This window comes from Myiozetetes cayanensis, unplaced genomic scaffold (assembly GCF_022539395.1).
Source record: "Myiozetetes cayanensis isolate MyiCay16 unplaced genomic scaffold, myiCay2020 scf1, whole genome shotgun sequence".
In the NCBI taxonomy this organism is placed as follows: domain Eukaryota; kingdom Metazoa; phylum Chordata; class Aves; order Passeriformes; family Tyrannidae; genus Myiozetetes; species Myiozetetes cayanensis.
The window spans coordinates 136,482,669-136,508,557 of record NW_026086604.1 but is presented as its reverse complement, the minus strand read 5'-3'; the positions used below and the strand labels follow the sequence as shown (position 1 = coordinate 136,508,557).

The 25,889-nt window shown below is 39.5% G+C and overlaps 1 protein-coding gene across 3 annotated transcripts in view; it reads right to left on the bottom strand.

Moving 5' to 3' along the window:
- Window positions 1-25,889, bottom strand: part of ZEB1 (zinc finger E-box binding homeobox 1) — a 121,265-nt gene that overhangs the window by 94,780 nt on the left and 596 nt on the right. Inside the window, exon 1 of one of the 3 annotated variants that reach the window (XM_050307079.1) lies at window positions 25,535-25,659. The exons of 1 other annotated variant lie outside the window; for it this stretch is intronic. Coding sequence is in view for 1 of the 2 variants with exons in the window: in XM_050307073.1 (XP_050163030.1) it covers window positions 24,552-24,567 (16 nt within the window). In the remaining variant the exon portion in view is untranslated. Of the gene's footprint in view, window positions 1-24,551; window positions 24,924-25,534; window positions 25,660-25,889 lie in introns of those variants that run through there. One more of the 3 variants, XM_050307073.1, reaches the window with a different exon arrangement.

The window sequence follows — 25,889 nt, the reverse complement described above, 5'->3', positions numbered from 1 at the left end:
AAGAAATCTGGGAGAGCAGATATAGAGCAAGAGCATCTCCAGCTTACTGTGGGCAGTCTGCTGCACTTGTGACCAAGAAAGAACCTAGCATCATTCAGCCCCCAGACAAAGTATGGCCAGGTGCATTATTTAAAAACTCAGAGGTCTGATATTTGAACAGATAAATAAGTATCAGATAATTTACAGTTCTACCCGAGTATAAGTTTTACTTGCTGTTCTGATACAACACCAAGAATCCAGACATCCTACTACAGCTGTTTAGACAACACACAAAACTGAATAGTGGAGTTGGTATAAGAATCAGTTGTTAATTAACTTCCCAATTTACCTATTGGGGCAAATAATAACCCCCAACATCTCCACTATCTGTGGAAAGCCATCACAGACATGAATGCTACTCACCAACTCTTTCACTGCAATATACTTTTGCTATGGGAGAGGGATGAAGGCATGATCGTTTTAAACAAATTGTATAAGACATTAAGACAAATTATCACATAAAAGAATATTTATGAAAAAGGTTGCATACATTCTCCAAACTTAGAGATACATTGCATGCATGTCAGCTTAAGTAAACTGCATCTAAGTTTTTCTTAACTTTTCTTAAGCAACCAGTATTTGAAACCATTTCTTAGAACACAAATATTGAAATCTTGTATCTAGACTGTAATTCATTAACAAATGTGAAAAGATTTGTGTTACCCCCAGCCCTGGTTTAAAAACAGATACCAGCATAATGATCTAATCTGACATCTTCAGTAGCACAGAACAGAGAAGTTTCACCCACCAGCTCAAGAAGTCTATGATTTCTGGTTCATCTGGAACCTACTACTTTAAAAGGGTTTATTATTTAAAAATGGGCTTATTAAGCCCATTAAAAAAATTCATTTATGAACATCACAAGCCAACTTTTGGTAAACTCCCCAATTTTAACTGTCTGTAAGATCCGGCATGTAGAAGCAGAAGCTCTGCTAAAAGTAACTACTGAGAAACAATGCGCATCTCCCTTTCCCTGCTAGAACTACCCAACTTCAGCTTTCACATCTTCCTTTGAGCTATGACACCACAACACTTCCTACCCTTCCTCCTGCTTCTTTATTTTCAGCAATAATGGTTTTGCTACACCTTTTACATGAGTTTGGTGTTTTGTTCTGATGGGATGTTTTTGTTTGGTTTGGTGGTGTTGGTTTCGTTTGGGGTTGTTTTTTTTAATATCTGCTTGTCAGTTTGGTTTGGTTTTTAATACAAACACAGACAGAATCTTTTCTGCACATCACGCTATGCTGGCAACCATTCTGAAGAGCTGGCACAAGAAGCAGGCATGATATTCTAGCTCTGGTCTTCAGTAGTGACACATACAACTGCAGCACCACCTCCTTAGCATTTTCCTGCAAACAAGGAGCCACTCCAGAGTCCTGGAAGCTCACAATCAGCTGGCCACCATGAACCTCAAGCTCTTTCAGGACCACCATTTCTAAGGTATGTACATATTAAGAGCAGCAAGCAACTACAGTTTAAAGAACTTTCCAGTGTTTTCTGTAATTACACTCCAGCTGAAGCTATTTGAGACCAAAATCCCCAAAAGGTCAATCTGCGCGGTTAATGAGTGAAGATTCCTTCTGAGCAGAAAATCTCACTTACTGCTACATATTGGACAAATTATTTTAAGATCACCAGTTTCTTTCAGATTACATTTCATAAGTTTAATTATCAAACGTGGATTTGAATTCTTCAAAAGGATATTTGCAACAACACCAAAAAAGTAGGGGTTTGGGGTTTGTTTTTGTTTTTTTAAAAAGGCATTTCCTAAAGACTTCCTAAAATTTACACTAATGTAAAATGATCAGAAGACAACATTGCATAGACCATTTTCACTCAAATACCACATTTTCAGACTACTGAAGGAATGTGGTGACTAAATAGATTTTTGTGTATAGCTTCAAGAGGTTTTGATTTTACATAAATAGATTAATAAATTGCTCAGTTCTTGAAATTAAATTAGTTCTTTTCAATGGAAATTTGGGAAAATTAATATAAAACTTCTAATACAGTTGCGCATATAGACATATTACTCCGCTGTAATTTTTAATCACCAGACAATTTTCAAGTAAAAGCCATGACACAAAAAAACACCAGGTACATACTGATGTTGCAAAGTAGACAGATATTACTCTGATACACTTATGGAGACAAGAAAAGGAAGCAAAGATATACTTGTCAGGCTGCATGATTTTGTATCTGCAGAACAAGATAGTGAAGAAAAAAATCAGTATGAAATTTGAGAGAAGAGTGTTACACTTCCCTTTTAGCCTCCTCCTGAAAAGTCTGTACCTGAAAGGATGGTTCAAACAATCCCATCACTTAACCTCAGAATCTGAGATTAAAAAAAGACTGTCACAGACTGAATTCCTACAGGATACCTAATCTGTGTTCCACCAGTCCACTAGTTTAGTGCCACAGTACAAACATACTCCTGTTCTAACGTAAATCTCTTCATTTCCATAAATGAAGTAAAAAAGACTGGAAAACACCACTGTACAGCATGAACATTACAAGATGGAGCAGCTTCAGCCAGAACTTTGCACAACCTGGGAGATTTAACTAAAACCATCCATTTGTTTATGCACCATTCTTCAGGTTCTTGTCTGTGTTGCCCCCCACAGTCACTTCACTCCCTAAGTACAGACTGATCTTGTGGTTAAGCAAGAACATAGCAAAATCCAAGCTGTCTGTATGTCCAGAGAGATGCACTCTGGCTATGAAGAAACCTTTAGAAAGCAACTATTAATATAACAGGAAGAAAAATGGAGTAAAAAAAGTCATTTTGCTGTCTAAGTTGCTCAGCTACACAATTGACTCTTCCTTGATCTGAAACAACCAGCAATTACTCTAACCACATTGAACTCAAGGCCATTGCACTGAAAATTTCACTGTTATTGAAAAAAAAAAAAAAAATTAGTTCTTCATACAGCTCTCACAATTCAAAGCTTCAAAGCAGCTTTTCCATTATCAAACCTCCCTGCTCCAATGCTCACAGTTTCACTTATCATCATCATTTCAGTACAAAAGCACTAGTTAGGTAATCAACAGAAATTAACATTTTAAGTTAAAAGCTAGTTGTGACCAACTCTGATAGCACATGCAACAGAGCAAGAGACAACAGTACAATTTCACTGTAATTTCCTCATAACAGTTCGAGATGGCACACTGATTGCTCACTCATTTCCCATTATGAGACAGAGGAAACCTCGCTTGAGTCAGATGGGTCCAGCTACAACTCAACACCACGATGCTCTGAAGGGGGGTACATGGGGCAGGGGGAGGCAGGATGTCTGTTTCCTGGCTGAAATAAGATACCAGTCTATGAGCCCCAGAGAACCGAAAGCTAAACTTGAGATCAGATCATTAGAGAAAGCTCTGAGACAGGTATCATATTCAAGATGTAGCTCTGAGCACTCAGAAACTTCAATCATTATTATTATTTTCAAAAGAAAGTATCACAGGAGAGAACTCACTAAGGGAGTTTGCTAATAACGAAGTACCATAAGCCAGTTTTTCAAGTGTTAGAGATAAAAAAACATCATTAGGGTGAGATACAGCTCACAGATAGTAAAACCTAGATTTAGGCATTTATAAGCCAAATAGCTGCTTAAGTTCCCACTATAATTAATGACTTCTAAAGAACTATTCTTCTTACCCTAAAGCAGATACCTGTGTTCAGTCAGCTGAACAGCTCTTCAGGTCCACTGACTAGGTCTCTGCAGACTATAACGGGAGTGCAGGCAATGAGCTCACACCCTGGCATCTAAATTTAGGTGCTCAAGTCTGTGAGCCAACCCTACAATTTATACAGCCAAAGTACATAGGCATGCTGATAGGCCAAACACACACATGCTGTAAAGCAACTGCCGGGAGAACAGAAAAAAACCTTCTGTGAAACAGGACTGGTCAAAATACAAGTCAGTAAGAAAGCCTGCTAACAGAACAAGAGTTAAATTCCTGAATTACGTTCCATACAAGTTTCAGTCTGCATGAAAAGCAAACAGTTTCTAGATACACATAAGGAGGAGAGATTCTGCCCTACAAAAGTTGTCTTCAAAAATAGCAACACATCTGAATGACTTCCAGCACACAACTGCTCAGGGAAAATATCCCTCATTCATGAACTGTGTGAACAGGGAAGGGATGACATGGATTTATCTTTTTAATAAAGTAAGCATTATAGTTGTGCCACATTTTCACAACCTGCCATATGTACATACCTAGCGCTGGACTTACAATCTGGACAAATAAAGAAAGGTCGAGTGAAAGAAAACAATGTACTCTAAACAAAAGCAAAAAAAGAAAAACCTTAAAACCACAGAAGTCAGAATTTGAATTAGGGCATGCTCAGACACTTCAATAAGACAACAAAGCACCACTTCCCTGAATTGCTGTAAATTGACCACTTGTTCTTAATCTGTCCCAATTGTGAGATAACAGATCCACTTGTTGACAGAGCCACAGATTGCATCAATTGGTTGCCCACAGAATAACACTGGGACCACTTGTTTGACAATTATGCAGGCTAACATCCTTCTCCCTCTCAGTCCCTCAGTACCCCACAGCCACAGGAAAGGACAGAAGAGGGAAAGCACAGGCTACATTCTTAACCCTTGAGATGCCAACAATTGGCCTACCAAGGTGTTCATCTTCACCCAGCTTTCTTGGTGACCAGGATTCTCTAGGGCAGGGTGGGACTGACACCTCTATTGACAATTCATCGGTTCCTTCTCCTTTGGGTTGCCTGCCACCTTGACCAGGAATGATTTTCAGCAAAGAATCAGAATGTAAAAGCATAGATTCAAGCAAGTTATAGAGAGATTTGAATAAAATATTGCCATAAATAACATGATAGTAATGCTGCATTATTCTCTCATCTTGAAGCCTCACAAAAGCTGCTCATTCCACACTTTCACTTTTTCAACATGACCACCAGAGCTAATACTTTCCCTAAACCTTTGTTTAGCTGAATATTATTTTCCTGCATCTAATACTTTGTCAAGTAATCCCCAATAGCAAGCTCTCTGTTATTTTGCCCAAGGACCCAAATTCGTCATTATTTTGATTGCCCTGTATCCCCTCTTAGCAACCAGGACAGGACTGACTTCAAGAAATAAACCAAACCAGCCAACAAATAAAAACCCCAGAAACAATTCCATAATACTAGTAGCACAGAGCTGTCAGTTTGTTTCAGTCATTAGTAGTTGCTACTTAAATAGGACCAGAGTCAGTCTTAAATGAGTCGGTGGGGTAACTTTTCGAAGGAAGTATTCTGCAACATAACCAAATGATAGTAGTTAACTAAAGCTCAAAGTAATGACAAAAGCCTTGGGGCTGTCAGTAGCCAGACATGCTACAGGGCTTGATTCCAATGTTCCCAGACAGAGAGAAAACTGGGGACAAACCCACTTGTTTCAATTTTGAGATGAGGCCATTCACACACTCAACACACTTACATTGATTAATAGCTCAAAACTAGAGTAGGGAGCTTACTAAAAACATGGATTTCAGTCCATTTTGAAGGAATGCTTCATGCCAGTGGGTTGCAGGCCTTGGAAAGCAGGCTTTCCAAATCAGCAACAAGATTCTGCAGCGTGGCAAGTTGCAGGGGCAGATGAGCTGAAGGACCCCCACATGGCAGGCTTCTGGTTAGCTATTCTGCCAGGAACAGGCTTTGAATGCTTCTGTGTCTTCATGGTCTAAACTATTTCAAATTAGCCTTTAAGGCCTATTAGATTTCTTTTAATCCCCCAGGTACTTGCTTGGGACAGTAAGAGAAACTTAAAATCCAACAAGTTTACATTCCTGAATTGTCAGCTTTGGTATGACTGAAGTATATAGCTGCCTCTTTGAACTGGACTGCATTTGAGATCGACTATGAAATTAGATCAGCAGCACACAGCTAGATTGCTTTGCTCCTTCCCTGATGGATTTTCAGCATTGTATAAGTTTTAGAGTGCTCTTACCTCCTTAATATTCATACAGCTTAAAAGAAATGCTGCCTAATAGGAGGTTTGACTGACTGTTCCCTGCCCTGCCACTAATTTATTCCCTTGCTTCACCTCTCTATTGTATGTCTTCCCACCTCAAGCTGGCATAAGGAGAACAGTTATGTTGACCTTCTTGGAAGACCCTAAGAGTTACTAGGGATGTACTATTTCACAACTATTTCACAAACCAGCAGGTTTGTTTCCTCCACCATTTCTTGTCCAGTTCAGCCTTTTCACTTCCCAGCTGATAGAGCTGTTTCTCCAAACCCCACCCTCACTCCACCAAAAAAACAAGACAACACAGGTTTGGCAGTCAATAGAGAAGCCACGGGAGCATCAGTTACTAGAAAACCTCCCTTAACATTTCAAGTTTGAAACAGTCTTGAAACAGAGAACATAAAGAAAAGAGAAACTCTTACACAGTATGTATTTTCATAGCCTGACAGAAGAGGAGGGAAGAAGAAATAAATAAAATGCCATCACATAACAGTGTAAGTAGCATTTTAAGAATGGAAGGTTTGATTTACCAATTAAAAAACCTGAAACTGCAAAAGTTAACAGTCGACTGTTGCCTTTTCATTCTGGTTAATACAAGCAAAGGATTTTCTGGTATTATTTGCAAGTACCCAAGGTAAGTAGATGAGAGCTCATAAACAGCTCTGAAAAACATGTATCAGTTTCACTCAACTATGGTGGAATTGTTCAGAGTTTTGCTATACTGTAAAACAGTAAACATTGTAGCATATATTTGTAGGTGGATATTCTAGACATAACTTGTTAATTTACAGCGTTACTCAAGGGAGTCTTAAGATGCAAGTTCTTGCTGGCATTAATGTTATACAATTGAACTAAGCATGCAGCAAAGACACTACATGCAGACTTGTAGGTTCCTGTATGCAGGGTAGTGACAAGTATACAAAGTGCAACATCCAAAGAAGAAGTGCAGGGTAGGCTGCGATAGGAAGGGGGAGGGTAAACCATCAGGGCAGAAACTACACAAAAAAGCACACCCTGAAAGGATGCAGCTAACAAGGAATGAAAGCCATTACTCAAACCCTATCAGACCTCTTCCTAACCCTAAATACCTCGTGCCCTCCTGCCAGTGACTAGTGTCTCCACAGCCCAGACAGCTAACACAGGCATAGGTCCTGGCCTCCACTACTTTATTTTTAAATTACTCTGTTGGGTTGGAGCCTGTTCGTTCCAGCTCATGTGCAGGGCTGTGACCTGTGGGGCTGAGTACTCCTTCCATTTCTTTTGTGGAAGCAGGACCCAGCTCTGGGTGTTCATGTCCAGCTAGAGCATGGAGCAGCTGTTTGTCTTCAGCCACCCCTGCTTGCCTGGGTCAGGCAAGAGAAGCAGAGTCCTGCTCTCCCCAGAGCACCTGTTCTCTTCTCCAGGTGGACTGAAGTAACTCGATTCCCCTTTAAAGAAAACAAACAACAAACCCCCCAAACATCCAGCTCATCAGTAATTCTTTGTGTGAAAGTGTTTGAAATATGAAAATTGGGTTCTGAGGGAAGTGTATCTGTTTTCAAGCAGAATGAACAGGTTTTTAAGTACTTATCCTCTAAGCTATGAAAACAGAAAGTAAACTATGAAACATATGGAAGAAAATGAAGGGAACTGGAGATTTAACACAGAGGACCACCAAATTTTAAATTTTTAAGTTTAGTTTTAAAATAACACAGAGGACCATCAAATTTCAAATTTTTAAGTTTAGTTTTAAAACTAAAAAATGGCACACTCCTGTTTTCAGAATGACTTCCATTAGGTTTAGTTATTAAAAAAAAAAAGAAAAGAGATCTCTCCTTCCTGCTTAATGTGCTTTTAATATCTGAAGTTGATGAGGGTGAGTTATTTCCAAGTTCAGAAGCTCTTACCCAAAAAAACCTTCTTTATTTAAAAATAAATTTTTCAAAATTTAATTAAAAAGTAGACAAAAAAAACCCAAACGTGTGCATGTAAAGTGGAAAATACTGGCCAAAGCATCAGATGGGGAAGTGCTCACCCCATGAGGTGTGGGGGATTCAGAGACACATTAAGTTGTTCCACGGAAAGCCTCAGAAGGTGCAGGCAAATCTACACAAGCTGAAACCCCACAAGTTGGAGAGAAATTTCCCACAAGCCTCGTGTGAAAGACTGCCTCCTTATCCTCAAGTCTTTGAATAGTGCTTTTCTTCTGAAACAAAGTGTATGAGGTACAGCGAACAAACTGTAAAGGTAACTAGGCCTTTTGTCATATAGTTCCTCCACCCACTTGTACTTTACTGCACAATAGCTCGTTTACAGATTCAGACCACTCCAGCTCCACACAGAAACAATCCTGTATTGTGAAGTGAATCTACCACAGGAGTAAAAATCTAAAAATACTGCGAAAAGTCTATAACAATCATTTAGTAGAACTCTACGGTTCTTCCCTTAGAGACAAAGGCTTTCCCAATTTGAATGGGTAATAACAGACTTAGTCACTCCTTACTTTTGTGACTAATACCTGCAAAAGCAAAGAATACATATGAACCCTATGAAGCTGTTTATCTCTTAAAATAAAAAGATGATTTGCACTGAAGCTAAAGTAGTTGTAGTGTAAAAACCCACATCATTTCCCTCCCCTGCCCCCCATCTCCACCGGGGAGAACAAAGCACTGTGCAGCACAGACCCATTTCTGCATGTGATACCCAAGACAAGCTGTATGTATGTGTTTATTTACACCAGCGGATAAGCACAGCAGCTACAAAACACTGATGGGTAGAAAAACTAGCAAATCACATGGATCAGCCAGCAATCTGCCTAGTCAGCCACACATTAATGCAAGTAAATCATGGGAGACCAGTTAGGCTGTTGGGAAAGTCTGGAAGAAAAGACGGATAGCCTACCTACACTCTACTTGCACTTTCACCTCACAGAAAATAGTTACTCCATCCCCCACAAGCCGCTATAATAGAATAAAGATAAACGCAGGGATTATGCCAAGTTGACCCCAGGCTTTGTTCTTTCCCTCCAAGCACATCCAGTGAAAAGGTCTAAACACACATCTGATTTGACAAGCATTCAGACTCACAAAGAACGTGGTGAAAGTGAAATCATACTTGGGGCATTCATGGGTCCCTATGTCAAAGGTCATTCAGCAGTGTTTCAGCTGCTGCTTGCTAGGATTTGAAGTGAAGTAGTTTAAACCCCCGTTGCCACAAACGCCGACATAGAGTTTATGCCAGCCAAATATATGTCACAGCAGGTTTAGCAAAATTTAGCTCAGTGATAATATAATTCTTGCACAAACATTTGATCCTCGCAACTGGCACCGTCTCATCTAGAAGAGATGGATAATTTCCCTTTTTAGCCAGATTCTTCATGTCAACTCACATAACTCATCTCCAGAATATTGAATTATTATTAGAAAGAAGGTCGGAACAAAGCATTTATACACCTTCCCTCTTCAAATAAAAAAGCAAACTCACATTTTTTTCTACCTAACTAAAGGTTAATCAGTTGATTTAAGCAGAAAACCATCACATTTAAATCACTTAGCTAAACCAGAGAGCTCAAAAAGCTTTATCAAATAACTTGTCATTGATTTTCTCAGTTTATCAAATATAATTCGAGTCTTCCAGCTGCCATCAAGGATGTTTAAAGAAGGTGCATTAGAAACTACACTGAAACAGTTTCAGGCCTACGAAAAATGGGGAAGCAGGAACTGAAAACCTGCTGAGAAATAACAACAGTGCAGGAAAACAAATGTATTCTTCCAAAGCCTTTGTGAAGCTCGCTCTGAGCTACGGGCAGCACAGTGGTAAGCCCAGCTGTCGATTCAGCAAGCTGCAAGACTGTCACTCCAATACAGGTCACAGTTCAGCAAGCAAGTTGTTATTTGTTTTTACTGCTGATGAAGAGGTCTGGTCTCTAAAAAAAAAGCATTTCCAAGGCAATGTTTTCCTAGGAACAACTATATGACTTTATGTATTACATAAACTACGGCATCTTGCCACCAGCAGACATCAGCAGCCGTCTTTACTAGAGAAAACCTCAACCCTCTCTTTTTACAGGAGGTGGTTTCAAATAAGGATGCTGGTTTGCCATAGCTGGCAATCAGACATGTTTCTGTCACTTTGTCAGCAACCCAGACTTCCCAAAGCTGACGAGGAGGGCAGCAACATCTACTACTACCATCCCTAGCTCCTATGCTGAAGCGTTGTGAGTGCATCTGCCAAAAAGCAGCCTTTATTCCTTATGGTTTTCACCAAAGGCGTACAGTTTGGTAACAGCAAACATAGGATCCCCCCACCAACTACATCTCAAGGAAGCAGAATGACAGTCAAGTTTAGTGGGACGTGCACCATTAAATGACAGGAATTAGTTGCATTAGGTGCTCTCATCTCATCCACTAGGGCATCAATTTAAATAACCTTTGGGCAGAAGGCAATCTTTATCCTTTTGACAAATGGGAAAAAACACTCTCAAGGAAGCACAAAACGCACCTGTTCTTTTTTGCCAAGGAAATACGCCCTCTCAAACCTCCGGATGCTCAGTATGACTTATTCATTTGCACCCTTCCCCATTAATAACTAAAAATCCAGTTTAAGTAGAAGCTTGACATAACCTCAAAGACTGAATATTTTGTTCCAGAGCCCTCATGCCTAAATGGAAACCCATATGTAACACGCTTTCCATGAGAGTCACGCTTGCAGAAATGGAGAAAAACAACAAAAATAGGGATACACTTCTAAACGGTTTGAGACAGGAGAGATGACTAAAAAACCCTTGTTCTTCTTCTGTGACACTGTAAGGATGACAACACAAACACCACAGGGCAATGCAGGCCTCACTTCTCTCCAAATCCCTTCTGTCCTCCTCTGGGAACAAAGCACACTGCTTCCCTAAGGTCGGGCAGGTTGTGTTCAGGATGGTTCAGAAATCCCTCCTATTCTATCCTGCTGTGTAAGCAGATTTGTCATGTTGGTGCATTTGCTTACTAGTTTTAGAATATTCTGAGTTTTGTAGATGGTTGTGATGGCTACCAGATAGTTTGGGAATCTGCAAGGTACAGAAAAAGAAGATTCAATTAGCAAAATTTAAAAAAAATAGAATCAGAGGTATTGATTAGGTGTCATCAATAACACCCAAGGCAGTAATATCAACATGCTTTTGGCTGTATGATTTTCCAGAACACGCTTATGAATCAGTAGGAAATCTAAGGGTAAGATGAATGAGCCTGAAAGATTTTGAACACACGCTTCCTCCAAAACAGAACTTGACACTCCTTGTTCTCATATGCTACAGGCTGATGAGCTGAGGATTACGTTTCAGTCTTTGCAAGTTATCTAAATTAAAGAGTTCCCAACTGTATCAGACTGTCCACTTAAGTTCTTTGCAACAGTCATGCGGGTTTTACATGATTTGCTCCAAGAAACCTCAACCATCTGTTATTACAGCAGAGATAATCGAAAGACTTATTTAAGCTCAAAAACATTGATTTGGCTTTTTTAGTAGCATTTTTTTCTGTTCTCTAAAACAGTCTTGCTTGGAAGAGGAGGAGGGGGAAGAATGGAGGTGAAAATACACTGTAGCTCTGCATATCTTAAAATATTGAAGTTCTTAGATAGTTAGATGAGCTAGCATAACAGGGCTCACTACCTCATCCAGGAGCAAGAGAGACATTGCACTGACACATTTAACTTGTCTTAAGAACTACTCAGCTCCAGGATAAGAAAAAAACACAAGGCTTTTTAACATCTGCCTCTGAAGTGCATCTAAAAGACTATTTTCAGAAAAGTAATCCCACAAAACTGGAGTCACCAGGTTTCACACAGGGCCTACAACACATAGCAAGCTGGCAACAAACAATCTCAGTCATAACAAAAGCACATACCCTAACTTGTCTACTGCAGTTCTATCTATGGAAAGCACATAAATAAAGTGAGGTAAACTGCATGGTTCTGGGCTGAACTAGGAGCAAAAGCAATTAATGGTAAAAACTACGAGTTTCCACATCTTGATAGCTGTGTTTGTCAAAGCTTAATGCAAGAGCTGGTCATCAGGATTCACAAAAGGAAAATTAGGGGGAGAATACAAGAAAGCACCTTGCAAGCATTCTCATTTTGTGACAAGCATTGCACTTTTGTTTACACAAGACCTTCTGTGAATTCATACATTGGATACTTTACAGAGGACACACTAAGCTCTTGCCACCTCCTCCTCACTCCAATCAGCAAACAAAAGACAATCTGTTCACAGAAAGTTTTAAAATATGTCGTAGTTTGAGTTAAATCCAGCAGTACGTATTTTGAATTGGTTACCTTTTAAGCCTGAAAATATGGATTTCCAGGTTTCTCCCCTATGCCACCTCAGGCATTCCACAGCTCTGCAGCTGCGTGGTCTTGATTATCATGTCCTAAACTCAGGAAAGTCTGCTACACTAGTATTTGCCAACAAAAATTACAAAAAGATCTTAAGTATCAACATAAAGGCTGTTAAAATTGAAAGCTAACCCTGTTTATTATTACTGGAACTATATTTTACTAGTGTATTTTTCAGTAACGGACTTCAATCAGACTAGTTAACCAAATGCCTATTTCCATACTAGCAGACCCAGTGAAAAGTTCTCAAAAAATCCTGGTTGTAGTGAAATTTGTCTAAAAGGGACATTTGGAAATGGTCTACAGCTTAGTCAGACAGACTGACGTGTCATATCACTGGCCACTGATGAAGAGCAATTATACAACTCTAGGAAACAAGAACACTAAGTTCCACACCCTCTCTCCCCAGCCACAATGGTGTATACCCCATCACTAGACTCCTTTTATGAATGTTCAGAATATTTTAGTGCAGATCTTTTCACATCAGCAGACTTTCCTCATGCGTGGTGTTTGAACCAGTTATGCCATTCTGGCAGCCTATACAACACAGAAAACAGCATGTAAAACTATCTGCCAACAGAGTATTTTTCCTATGTTACTTGAATACTTTTAAGATAACCAAAGCCATATTTCCTACAGTACTTTCTGGTTAAGTGGAGTTTTCAACTGTTCTACCACTTTGTCTTTGGTATATTTTGCAATTTTCCAGATCTGTCCTGAAAACCAGCTATAGCAAATCACTGTAGCCATATTGGGCTGGGTCAGTCCGGGGCAGTTAATAACCTTCCCTGTCTGATGTGCAGTTATGAAAATCACATAAGAGATGGGAAGTTTTAGATTTTTTTTTATTCATATTCAATAATGCAGCTTAACAAAGTTACATTTATGTGCATACTGGTTTCAGTAGTGCCAATTAAGTCACAGATGTTGAAAAACTTGTAAAATAATGTAGCTACTTTCTTACCCCATAACACAGTTCACTTTATTTTTTTTTACTCAGATATCTTTGCATGACCTGCAAGTGAATACACCTCCCTTTCCATCTATGACTGCAGAAACTAGTGGCTTCCTCTTGTAAACCACAGCAATCACATGGGATAAGGAAAGAGGAGATGAGGAAAACCCCACAGATCTCTCTTAATAAACTAGTCTGGAACATATTTTATTCTTCACCATTTACAGACTACCCATTGTCGGAGATAGTTAACTAAGCTTTAGTTTTATCACCAGCTTCCTTCCTAAGCAGCTACAGTCTTCAGCACCATAAAAAGCTCATATGATCACAGAAACAATTCTGAAGTACACAATAAAAATGCATGTAAAGTGAATTAATACTGCCGTAAGGGAGCAGCATCTGGGGAGCTCTGTGATACAATCAGTCTCAAAATTGTTCTCAGTTGTTTCCTTTTTCTTGGGGGGCATGCAGAGCTGGCAAACTTTATTGGAGGAGAGGAAGGGAGTACCAGTTTTTAGGAAGGGTTTTTGCTTAAGGTCAATCAATCCAAGAGCATGGGAAAAAGTTTGTGTGTAAAGTACAGCTAAAAGGAGGTCTTCAAGGGACGTGATCCTTACAACAAATACCATACAGGTCCAAACCAGTCACAATGAGATCTGGCAGCAGCTGACAGAATAAAAAAAAAAAAAAATAACACCAAGCTTGTTCAAACAGTTTTCCCATTTTATTTATTAAAAGTTTCAATTTGTACATTTTGCTGGTAAGTCATAGTTTTGCAGACTCTGTTTAGGTTGTATCCACAGTGATGTATTGAACAGATTTCAACAGTGAGACAGACAAATGTCATTTAAGAGTTTTCTTTACAATTAAGCATTTTAGGACAAGCTTTGCATGTTTTAACAATTCATTTATACTCCATATAACAAATTGGTTTTATGCTGAATTGCCAGTTAAGTTTGGAAGCTCACATGTATCTGAAGCCGCCTTCATTCCCTGAGTAGATACAATCCAGGAAGATCTTCCACTTAGCATAAATTAACGTAGTGTACCTCACTTTTTTAGTGGGGAAAGCACCTTTTAGAGCCTGAACGCCACAAAAACAAGCTAACAAAAAAGTCTTTTCGAAAGCTATAACTGGAAGCTTGAAGTGGACAAATAGCCACTACTGTTTATGGACACAAACTGTAGACAATTTAGAGGGTTTTTTAAACACCAGATTCTTAGAGTGGTAAGAACAGCTGTCAAAAAAACTTAATAGGATTCATAGTTATTTTTCCTGCTACTGTGCTTCTGCACACAGACTCATGTGTTTGTTTGATCCAACTCTCTACAGCTTTATATTTTATATCTTCCTCCAACATCTGGATTCCCTCTGTTTCAGTCAGCCATGTTCCTGGCCCAATTTCCTTCAAATCTGTATTAGCACATCTTCCAAAAGACTTAATAAACCTTACACTCCTGCAGGGGAGATTATGTAATCCTATAACTAAGCAAAACACTGGAAATAAAAAAATTGAAAAGAAAGAAAAAAATCACACACACCTGCATGATGAAAATGAAACTGAGCCATCATGCTGTTACTCCCTTCCTTCCCCACACATATGCAGCAATCAGGAACAGCAAGCAGTACATCACCCATTTAGCTCATCAGTATTTTCCTGCCAGAAGAATCTTTACTACTCTGTAAAGCATGTAGGAATACTTTTGACAGTTGGGGAAAAAAAAAAAAAAAGTTTATTTTACACCCATTAACATGATCATAAACCAAAGGCTACCTTCTCCATCTCCCCAGTACAGATATCCTCCATTGCAGGCTTCTCATTTTTTGCTTTATTATCGAGTCATTTTATTGTATGCAAAAAGCCCCAGGCATTTCATACAGCCCATTACTCTTTGCTGCCCACATTCAAATGGTTAATCTGCTATCAGCCAGAAGCTTGACAGACAAAAGGAAAAGGCAGGAAAACAGCACATGCAGTAGCACATGCGCACACCCTCCTCAGCTACAAAGTGTTTGACAGTAGACCCAAGAATGAACAAGACACACATTTGATTGACAGCCCCACTTAACACTTCTGTGGCTGAAGGAAGACACACATGATCTTTAAAGGTAGACAGGCTGGGAAAACATTTAAAGGAAAAAAAGCTTAATTAGGATGCCCATTTAATATACACTGAGGCACAAACCTGGAAGACTTTACTCAGAATGCAAGCAACTTGGAACTTGAAAAGTCAAACATATTTTTGTTCTGAGAATTTGCTATACAAGACCTTCAAAATGCTTAAAAATATTGTCAGAAGTTAGAAAGATGAAAAAAAGGCTAAATATAGGCAACTATAAACTATTAGAACAAGACATTTGGCAATATTTTCTATTTCAGCACTTCTGTTTCCTTACCTGCTCAGAAAATAACTCAGAATTTTAGAAAAGTTATATTTTTCCTCTATGTCAAGCTGTTGTGACACGTAAATATGCAAAAAGAAAATGCAGTGAAATGATTTGCATACCATACTGCAACAAGGAGCTTTTTAATTACTTTTCTCAAGTGCTTGACATAAACAAATGGAGAAGGCTTGCAACTTCATACCAAAATAAAGAAGATGCCCCTATTTCCTGGAGTTCTTAACTACCTTACTTATTTTGTTTCTGAAGGAAAACACCTTAGCACTGTGCCAGGCAGTACTGGCAAAAATATTTTTTAAGCATCAGATCTATACACAGTAGTTTTCATCAAATATCCTGTAAAAATTTTCTGTCAGGATTATAAACCTCTGTTGTGTGTCATGATTTTTATTCAACTAAGTCTATTTGTGATCTTTAGAGCTGGAAAGACAAAATTCCCCTTGTGTGAACTGGCTTAGCTCACAGAAGCAAAGTCTGCCACTAGTTTTAGTCACTCACATGCTGAGGTAAAAAAAAAAAAACTGGCTCATCTTTTTAAGGTGCCTGCCTCCATCATGTAACTACCACATCAGCTGTGCAGGCTGATCCCTGAAGGTGTGATTAATCAGGTGGTGAAAAACACAGAACTATGGCACTGTGTTATGTGTCACTGGAACTATTTCCCTTTTCTTATGCCACAACTACCAGTTCAATTTTGCTTCTCATTTTTAAGTTATTCCACTTTTGTCCAGAAAGAGCCTCCCAGCATTTGGATTGCAATATAGAACCAATTCTATCCACTATTGCTCTAAGTCATATTTAGGGTTCCAGGAATACAGTAGGCCTTTCCATTTCAAATATGGAAAAAAAACAAGGTAAGCCTTACCATGAAGGGCAGGAGTTGTCAGAACAGTCTATTCCACAGAATTAGTCTTGGTGGTTTTAGTATCCTTACAACACTGTTATGAGCAATAGTTTACCTTGTGTTACTACAGGGAGCATTCAAGCCAGTCTAATAGATTTAACTATTGGATATAACTATACATATATATATATATATATATATATATGTCTGCAACACAAATATCTATTGCAATTGCAAATACACTTTCAGTAGCTAGAATGTATCAAAATAGGTTGTTATAACAAACGGTTGAAATCTGCTACCATCTAAAGTTTAAAGTTGACAAGAATATTGCTTTTTTGTTGCCTTTGAGACCTGGAAGTTCTGAAATCCCCCACTGAGTCTTGTCCGGCAGGACAAGTTACTTCTCTCCTTCTGAGGCCATCTGCAGCACCTCCTCAAAAACAGCACCATCCCCAAGTGTTCTGCAACCTTATCTTCTTCTCCCACATGTACAAGGTAAGCAGGAAAAAAACCCTTACATTTGCATATGTAATTATGATGTAGTTCAGCACTGAGCAAAAAATTACTGGAAGTTGAGAACAGATATGCCCGATGACCACACCTTAGTTTTTCAAATGAAAATGCTTTGCAAGGAAGGGGAAGGGACAGCAGCAGGGAAGGAAGCCAGTCATTACAGCTCCAAATCTGCTTCAAAGTCCTTATTCACCACCTTATGCTCTTTGTGGGGCCAACTGTACCTAGGTCCTTCCTGTGAACAACAACACAAGAATGAATCCAGCAGTATCCAGTGACTACTTCTATTTTGCTTCACTTTATCAAATAGCTTTACCGGGAATACTAGAAAGAAAAGGCTATGGAAAGACAAAGAAAACAGGATGGAAGACTAAACAGTCCAGTTCAGGACTTCACATCACTTACAGTAGATAGTTTACAGGAACTTAAGAGAAATAATAAAATTGACTAGAAGGTATGAAGAAGGAAAACCTGATGCATACCTGAAAGCTACACAAGGCAGAAATTCCTGAAGACACTGAGAAAGACTGTTTAAAGACAAGTGTATTTCAGCAAAGGGACAACTCATCTCCCTTATGCTTTTGGATATTAAGAAAAGTTATGTTAGATCAGGGGAGGGGGAAGGTGTTAAAAAACAAAAACCCAACCTGCTTCTTTAAATCAAATTTGCCAGTTTAGCAAAAAGCAACTTAATCCCTGTAATTAAGGTCTGATTTTTCTGTTCCTTGGTTTGCCCTTTTTCAGATGGAATAGATTTCCCCAGGCCTTTTTTAAATCATACCACATTTGTGGTGTTTTGTAATTTCATTTTGCTTTCTCCCATATACATGCTGTGGACAGATGCCTGCAAAATGGAACAGAAAACTGCCCTCAGTGTCTGTCAGTTGTCTACCAGAGATAAATTGAAAAGGGATGTTTGCTGAAATAACGAAAACATTACATATCACAATAACTGAAGGTATTCCCAGCACCACTGTCCCAACTAGCATTTGATCCTAACAAGGACAGGCATACTAGTTCATAGGTAAAAATACCCTACCACATCAGACTCTCTTAACCCCTTTACTTCAAGTGTCGTCCATGAAAGTTACTCTCAGGATCATGGTGAAAGGCCAGGTTTATAATCCATTTATCTCCAATGCTCTTGCCAGCTCCTTCAGTGTTCCTGATCTAACGCTTGACCTGTGAGAAGCTAAACAGAGAAGGTTGCAGAAAGAAGGATATCTGCATGAAATAAAACAAACGTTCTTAGAAGAAGTACAGAATACTATGCAGTTAGTTTGGGAACAGTTGTTTCTTTTTCTTCTGATATACAAGTAATTTTACATGTCCTTTCACTGACCAAGGACTGCTACTCATAATCACAGATGCCAACTGAACAGGATGGAATGTCATCTGAGTACAACCTAGAATTTCTCCTTTTTTTTTTTAATTTTTTTTTTTTTTTACTCTCTCTTCTCAGCCATAATTGAGCACCCTAACACTTCCGGAAGGATACACTCATCATTAGACATGTTCATTTGCTTTACGTAGTTCTCCAAAAAGGATCAATGGAACACATTGAAGACAGAGAAGCGAGGAAGATGCTACCAAACAGAAAGCAAACATTTGTACGGGAAGCAATAAAGGATGCCAGTTTTCAAACTTTAACCTTTGGGTGACAGCAGCTGTTAACCAAACTGCTTTGAAACAACAGGGGTAAAGTCCTCACATCAAGGAGATTGTGACAGCTGGGAATGACAGCTGAAAAGGAGAGAACTGAAACAGGCTGCTTTTCAAACTTCTCAAAAATGAGAAAGCATATTTTTAGTTAACTTCTGTTGCTCTGAAAAAGAATGTTAAAATAAAAGATACAGTTACCTTACAGTAATGGCATCTGAAATAATCACAGAGTGAGGCCAAGTAAAAAAGCCTCCTTTTTTCCCCTATTGTCCCTTCTGGGAACAAATGTTACAAGTCTAAAGAAACCTGGCTAACATGTTCAGCATTAATCAACTGAAACATCTGAACCACTGCCTAGCTGCTCCACACATAAAGGTACAAACTTAGTAAGTTTCTTCTTTCCACTCTACCATGACCTACCCTCCTAACATGTGAATGTAAACTGCCAGGTACTCACATGAGGAATTGGATGTATAGGCCAAGATACACGAAGAGAAGACTCGGGACATATTTTTACTGCCTGAAAGATGCTTACATACTGTGGTGATGGGGGTAGTATTTTTCTCAGGAGTAGTGAGATTTATAAAGCTATGCTGCATTTAACCGTAGTCAGTATTTTATCCATCAAGTCTCACTCCTCTTGACTGGGCTTCCCATTTTCCTCGACTGTCCCACAGGAACACTACTTATCTACACAAGAAAGGGGAAAACGGGTTATTAAACAAACAAACTGTGGCTGAATACAATAGGAAAACTGAAAATAACTCTGGTCTTTCTTTAAAGGAGGAGGTCACGCAAAGATTAAAAAGCTACAACTGTGAATGTTTTTTTTAAAATACCAAACTTCAGTTACTCTTTCCAACAACTTAAAAATAAGATGCTAGGAACTGGACAACCAAAAAAGCAAACCAAGACTGAGAAACACTCAAGCACGTGATAATTAGCTCAAAAAATCAACTCAATCAGAATATTAGCGGCAGTGGCTTATAAGAGGTTTAAAAACCTTGCCAACATAACATGGAAGCAGAAAGCATTGCAAGAAACTACACACATGAAATCCCCTATACAATTCAGTAACATTTCCAGTACTTCAAGGCATCACTCAGAGAGCTGAGGTCAAAGCTATTTACCACTGTGATCTTCTCAGGCAGCAACCAAACACCACTCCCTTGATTTTTTATTTTTATTTTTAATTACTAAATACTTAAAACAGCATTTCCCTCCACAAGAAAGAATCCCTGTCAAAATTGATCTATTGCAGCATCTCATGACTTGTGCCAACCACACATCTTCACTAAATGATGATACCAGAACACTCTTCACACCCACCTTGCCTCATGCTGCCCAGGACCCCCAGGCAGGAGCATCACCCACCTGCACCCACAGCCACTTCCCACATGGCTCCACCTGTGACAAGCAGCTGTCATGGTAAAACCTAAACTTGCATGTGTTTGTCCCACTCAAGTAGACTTACCAGGCCTGACATTCACTTACACATTTCTGGGATTTTTAGATTTTTTTTTTAAGGAGGACTTATGCTTTTTCATTTACCTAGCATTTTCAAGTATTAGAAATACCAGACACATGCTGAGACTCTTCCTTCATCATTACTGTCACAACAAAGCCAACATCTGATTAAATCATCTCTGCCCAGATTTTAAACACCAAGAAAACAGTTCCCTTAACACCCTCCACACAGCAGTATACATATTGATGTTAACAGTGTAGGTCTTAAGCTAATTCCCTCCTGATTTGTTTCACTTTTGTCTATCTTCACATCATTGAATTTAAGATTTAGAAATACAGAAAGACACCAGAAGACAAAATTCTACTTCTCTGGCACATCATTACATCAACACTGACTATGAAAACAGGAAACATCACCAGAGAAGACACTATCTTAATACTACCTAAAAATGACTAAACACAAAATTGAGTTTTGCATCTTGCCACTTGTTTGCTCAAAGTACAAATACTTCAATACAACAAATATGAAAGAACTTAAACACTTAAGCTGAAAGAAATAGTAACTGCTAAATGATAAAACTGTTCTTTCCCTTTAAGGCTCTAGATCAAGCTAAATGCAAGAGTAGTCCTGAGAATTAAAAATGGACTGAGACTCAGTCTTGCTATGGACTTCCTGTGTGACCTTGGGTAAGTCACTTGAGAATTTAGTTCTCAAAAATAACAGGCCTATTATAGCTGCCAGAATGAAGCACCAATATTTCTGAGACCACAAATTAAAGCCAGGGTCCTGCTTACTTGCCCCTCACCACCCCCCCCCCCCCAAAATAAAAAAAGAAGATCCTACCTGGTGTGAGTCCTTTTGAAAGATGTGCATAACAATCACTGAAGCTTCAGGAATATTGATACTTAGCAGCTGAAAGCTCATCTGGACCTGTACTTTGAAATATAGCATGAAAGTCTACATAAAAGCAGAATTATTTTAACTTTTCCGCCTCTTGTTTTGTGTGAAACCTACAATGAGTAGAATCTATCTCCAGAAATGCAGTATGTACTGTTAAATATTGGTTTTACAGTCAACAAGGCACATCATATTCTAATCAGTTTGCAATGCCAGTGAGTTCGAGTTTCTGAAATGACTACAAACAGCTAAGGAGTTGAAAGCAATTAGCTTATATTTTTGGTAAATAATAATGACTGAATTTAGAAGTAGGGATTCTTAAGAGCCATTTGGCCAGATACTGTAGTTGCAGCAGTTTCTCTGCAATAAAGAGCAGCTGCTCAAAAATCAGTTAAAAAACCAAACACGCAAAGAAACTGCAATCCAAGTTTCACAGAAGTTAGTTTTATTTCTATAACATAGTAATATAGAGTGCCACACATGTTAAAAATGTCTGACATCCCTCGCTGGCATCTTACACCCTATTAAAACAGGTGTTTCCACATGAAGAAAGGCATCACAGTCATATTTTGACTTTAGAATACTCCAGCCTCTCCCCTCACCACCAGAAAGCTTCTATAAGAAGAAATTACAGGTTAATAACACAGCCTGAGTCCCAGTGGGGAAGGAGGCAGGGGACAGGTGTAGAACCCCGTCTCCCTGCACCACCAACAGATGAGCTCGCTTACACACAGCTTACACACAGCAAGTGCCTAACTAAAGTCAGTAACGCCAATTAACAGGCCCTGTAATAAAGTCCAAAGTCCACAAAAAGACTCAGTGGAAAGGGGTATCTGATATAACACAAAATATTCAACAGAACATTTGGACTGCGTTCAAAGAAACCAAATCCTCAGACTTTTAACTCAAATATTTAATTTCAATGACTTGTATGATAGGGAAGACCGTGTCAGAAGGACAGTTTCATTTCCTTGCTACTTTTCAGCAACAGCTTCAGCAGCACATTTACAGAGTCCTACAAGCAGGAAAAACTGTTTCAGGTGACTAGTCACCTTAAAAAACTCTGCCTCAGGTAGTTAATTCCCTTAAAATACTCTGCTCCACGACTGTCAAAATAACAAGCACTGACCACTGGGAGAAAAATGAAGACATAATAACCTTTTAAACAGTTTTTCCATCATATTTCAGTAGTTAACACTAAAACAGAAGTATTATTTGTTTATATGAAAGAAGATTTCCCTGGACTCAAACAGTTAATTCAGTTGTCCATGTAGACCTGTTCACTGGGCCTGGAATTTTAACTCGGGCTACATTCCACAAATCCCAAATTGCAAATTTAAATTAATGCTAGAGTGAAAACATGATACCTAGTGAAAAAGAAAGGCAAGGGGGCAAGGGACGACAGGCACAAAAAGGAATGTTGTATCCCAAGCGTCACTAACACCTGACATCCTGCCAGTAGTTAACACCTTGGAGCTGACAGAAATACACCATGCTTTTGCCTTGTTCAAAGGCACTTACAATCTCCTTACAGTCCTTAGCTTTGTAACAAAACTTTATATGAAATTGTTATCTAATAGAAACGAAAAGAAAGGAGATCCAACTGTAAAGCAACTGAAATAGCACTCTAACAAGTCAATCTACATAACCTTTTAATAATGATCTCACTGTTACCAGGGGGTAAAAAAAAAAAAAAGGAAATTAAAAAAGCTAGCTCATACCGTCTCCTCTCATATACCTGACATACCTGACAGCATGTAGAATTTACTCAGATTAATACAGTCTTCATTTTGCATCTGAAAACCTGAATGCATACTGATTATTTTCAGAACACCTATATAGAAGGTTGTTATCTTTTTAACTCTCTGGTAAGGAAAGTTTAAATATTGTGCTTGTTTTATTTGTCTCACAGTATTGCTGAAGAAGGGGATGTTTTGCTGTTTAACAGGAGCTAAGACAATCCTATAATGTATGAGAGAATCTAAGAAAGCAACTAATCCTCACTCTGCAAACCAACTAAGAATGAGAAAACTTTTGCTGAATCTATTTGAAACCTACAAAGAAGTCACATAGTATGCATATGCAGATGACTAGCTAAAAAAAAAAAAAAAGGCAATCAAACATTCTTTTCTCCTCTTCATTTCTCTATCAAAAGAGGGGGAGAAGGGGAAGAAGCAAATAGGAAGAGAGAATCCCAACCAGCACTACGTTTTTGCTTTATCATATGATGTCAACACTTTGTTAACTCCTTGGCTGTAGCAGATGTTTTTGTGTATTGGCCAGAACTAAGGACAATGACACAGGATAGCTTTGTTCAGGTAGGAAGTGCCAGATTTCCTGGTAAGTGGAGGTTTTAATGGCAGGGCAAATCGTTCCTTTTGCTGATCTCCTGTAGGGGCCAATAAACAAGGTAGAAAAGGAACCAGCTCTAGAGGTAAGAAGATAAGACTGTCTTTCCAGCTAGAGTTAATGCACCAGGATGGCTCCCAAACAGAGAGAAAGCCAGGGGGAGGGGAAAGCAAAAAATAAAATAAAATAAAAAACAACCAAACCTCCACAACAAAAGTTTACAGTACAAGAATAGTTGTGTTAAGTTTAACACTAGATAAACAGAAGAAAAGTTTACAGTATAATGACTCGATGCCATAGCCCAGTATTATTAACTAGCATACTGGAAGTCAAGTGCAATCTCTTTAATAATCACATATTCTGTGGGAAAGTCAGGGGGGAACAGTATAATTTTGTGCTTTTACTTTTTATACTACAGACAAGCCCATTGCTGATGCATTTCCACTCTGCTCATTTCTCATTAACAGAAGATACTCACCTGTAAGAACCAAGTGCATTTAGGAAAAAAAAAAATAAGACCTCACACTTATTTATTTAAAAGGTTAAAGGGTTAACATTTTTCTAGTCTTTTTCTTTAATAAATATTTGCAAGTCAAAAATAAACCCACTGATGAGAAATCTCTATTAACCAGAAGCTATTATCTAACTGATCCTGATGCTTCAATGCACAATGACTTAAGTTGGTTTTAATTCCTAAAAAAAAAAAAAAAAAAGGAACCAAAACCAGCCTAAAGCAAGACACACTGCATTCTACAGAACTAGCTGATAAGGATTCAGAGGCTTTTTAAAATAAAGCAAGTGCAGAAACGAGGTCCGAAAGTGATGAAGATGAAAGATACCTGGAATGATACCGCATGTGATACACCTTTTGTTTTCTGTGAGTGATACATGCTGCAGACAAAACATTTTATGCTAAACAGCCTTAAATCTGGTTTTCTAATACTAAGCACAAAGGAAAAACACTGACAGCAAGCATGGTAAATAAATCCCTCCCTAGAGAACGAAAGCAGCAGACAGGAGGGGGCTGACATGCATGCAGGAGAAAACTAAACACCATCTTTTTTTTCTACCTGCACAAGTTGCCATTTGCTGCAGCGATCAAGAATCCCTTTTCCCCGTCGATTTCAAAAGCTAGGTTTTCAGAAAATTTCTCTCTCAAGTCATCTGTTGATATGCTCTGAGAGTATTACATTCATATCGCTGGATCTTTAAGAGAAAAATCCATTTTCTTTCCTGTTCAGGTAAACATGTTTACAGCTCCTGCACAGACGCTGGGTGGTTCAGACTCACATGTCACACACATGTCGTCAGCAACAAGAAAAGCCCCTTTTTCTGATCATCCACATTTTTAATAAGGTAAAGAGAAAAGCACTTTCCAAACTTACCTTTAGCACAGCCAAATTATGAGCCAAATATAAATATTTACACAAGGACAAGGAATTAATAACATGAGCGTGCAAACAAAAATACTTGCTAGAAAATGCACACAGAAAAAATAAGAAAATCCTTTTAAGTTCAACGCAATCAAACCAACCCGTTAGCCCCTGGAAAGGCCGTCATTTATCACCGTTACGCCCCGAACAGTCAGGATTAGAGAGGTGAAGCACCGATCGTGACTCTGATCTATTTCAGAGACCATTCACTGCGTATGAAAACATCTCAGATCGCAGGCAAAGCCTTCCTATCTGTGACCCTGCACAGGAAATGCCACATGAAACCCAAAATTGCCAAGGAGGGTTACAAAATCTCCTGCTTTACATCCTACTGCGAAGAGTCGCGCTACGAGGACCGAACTACTTCTCCATTTTCCAGAAAATAAGTAGAGTGGATGTTACGAGCGTTTATTCCCCCCGCCGTGTACGTTCCCAATGCATCTTAAAGTAACACACGTACCAAAGAGGGGGGGGAAACACCACCCCACAGCAGCCCTTAAGTCTGAAATGTAAATGTAATTCCTTATATAGACTGCAGCAGCTGGTCACACACGCACGGAGAGCAGAGAGCGGGGGCCCCCGGCCAAACCGTTACCACCCATTATTATACAAACAGGTACCTCCGAAGACAAGAGGGGAAGAAACTTCGCCGCCCGGGCGCAGCCCTCCCTCCCTGCCTGCCTGCCTGCCTTGCCCACGGCCCCGGCGGGGCGGCCGCGGGGCGCTGCGGGGACCAACTCTCGGCGGGGCGGGGAGGCGGGAGCGGGCGGGGGGGGCGCCGGCCCGGGGCGGCCGCGCTGCCCCCGCGCGAATCGCTGCCCGGGGCGGCGGCGGAGCCTTGCCCGTGTGTGTGTGTGTGTGCTCCCTGCCGGGGGTGCCCCCGGCGTGCCCCCACCGCCGCCCCGCAGCGAGGAGCCGGCCCGCTGCCCCGGCGAGGGGGCACTCCGGCGGGCGGCACGGGCGCTGCCGGGCGGG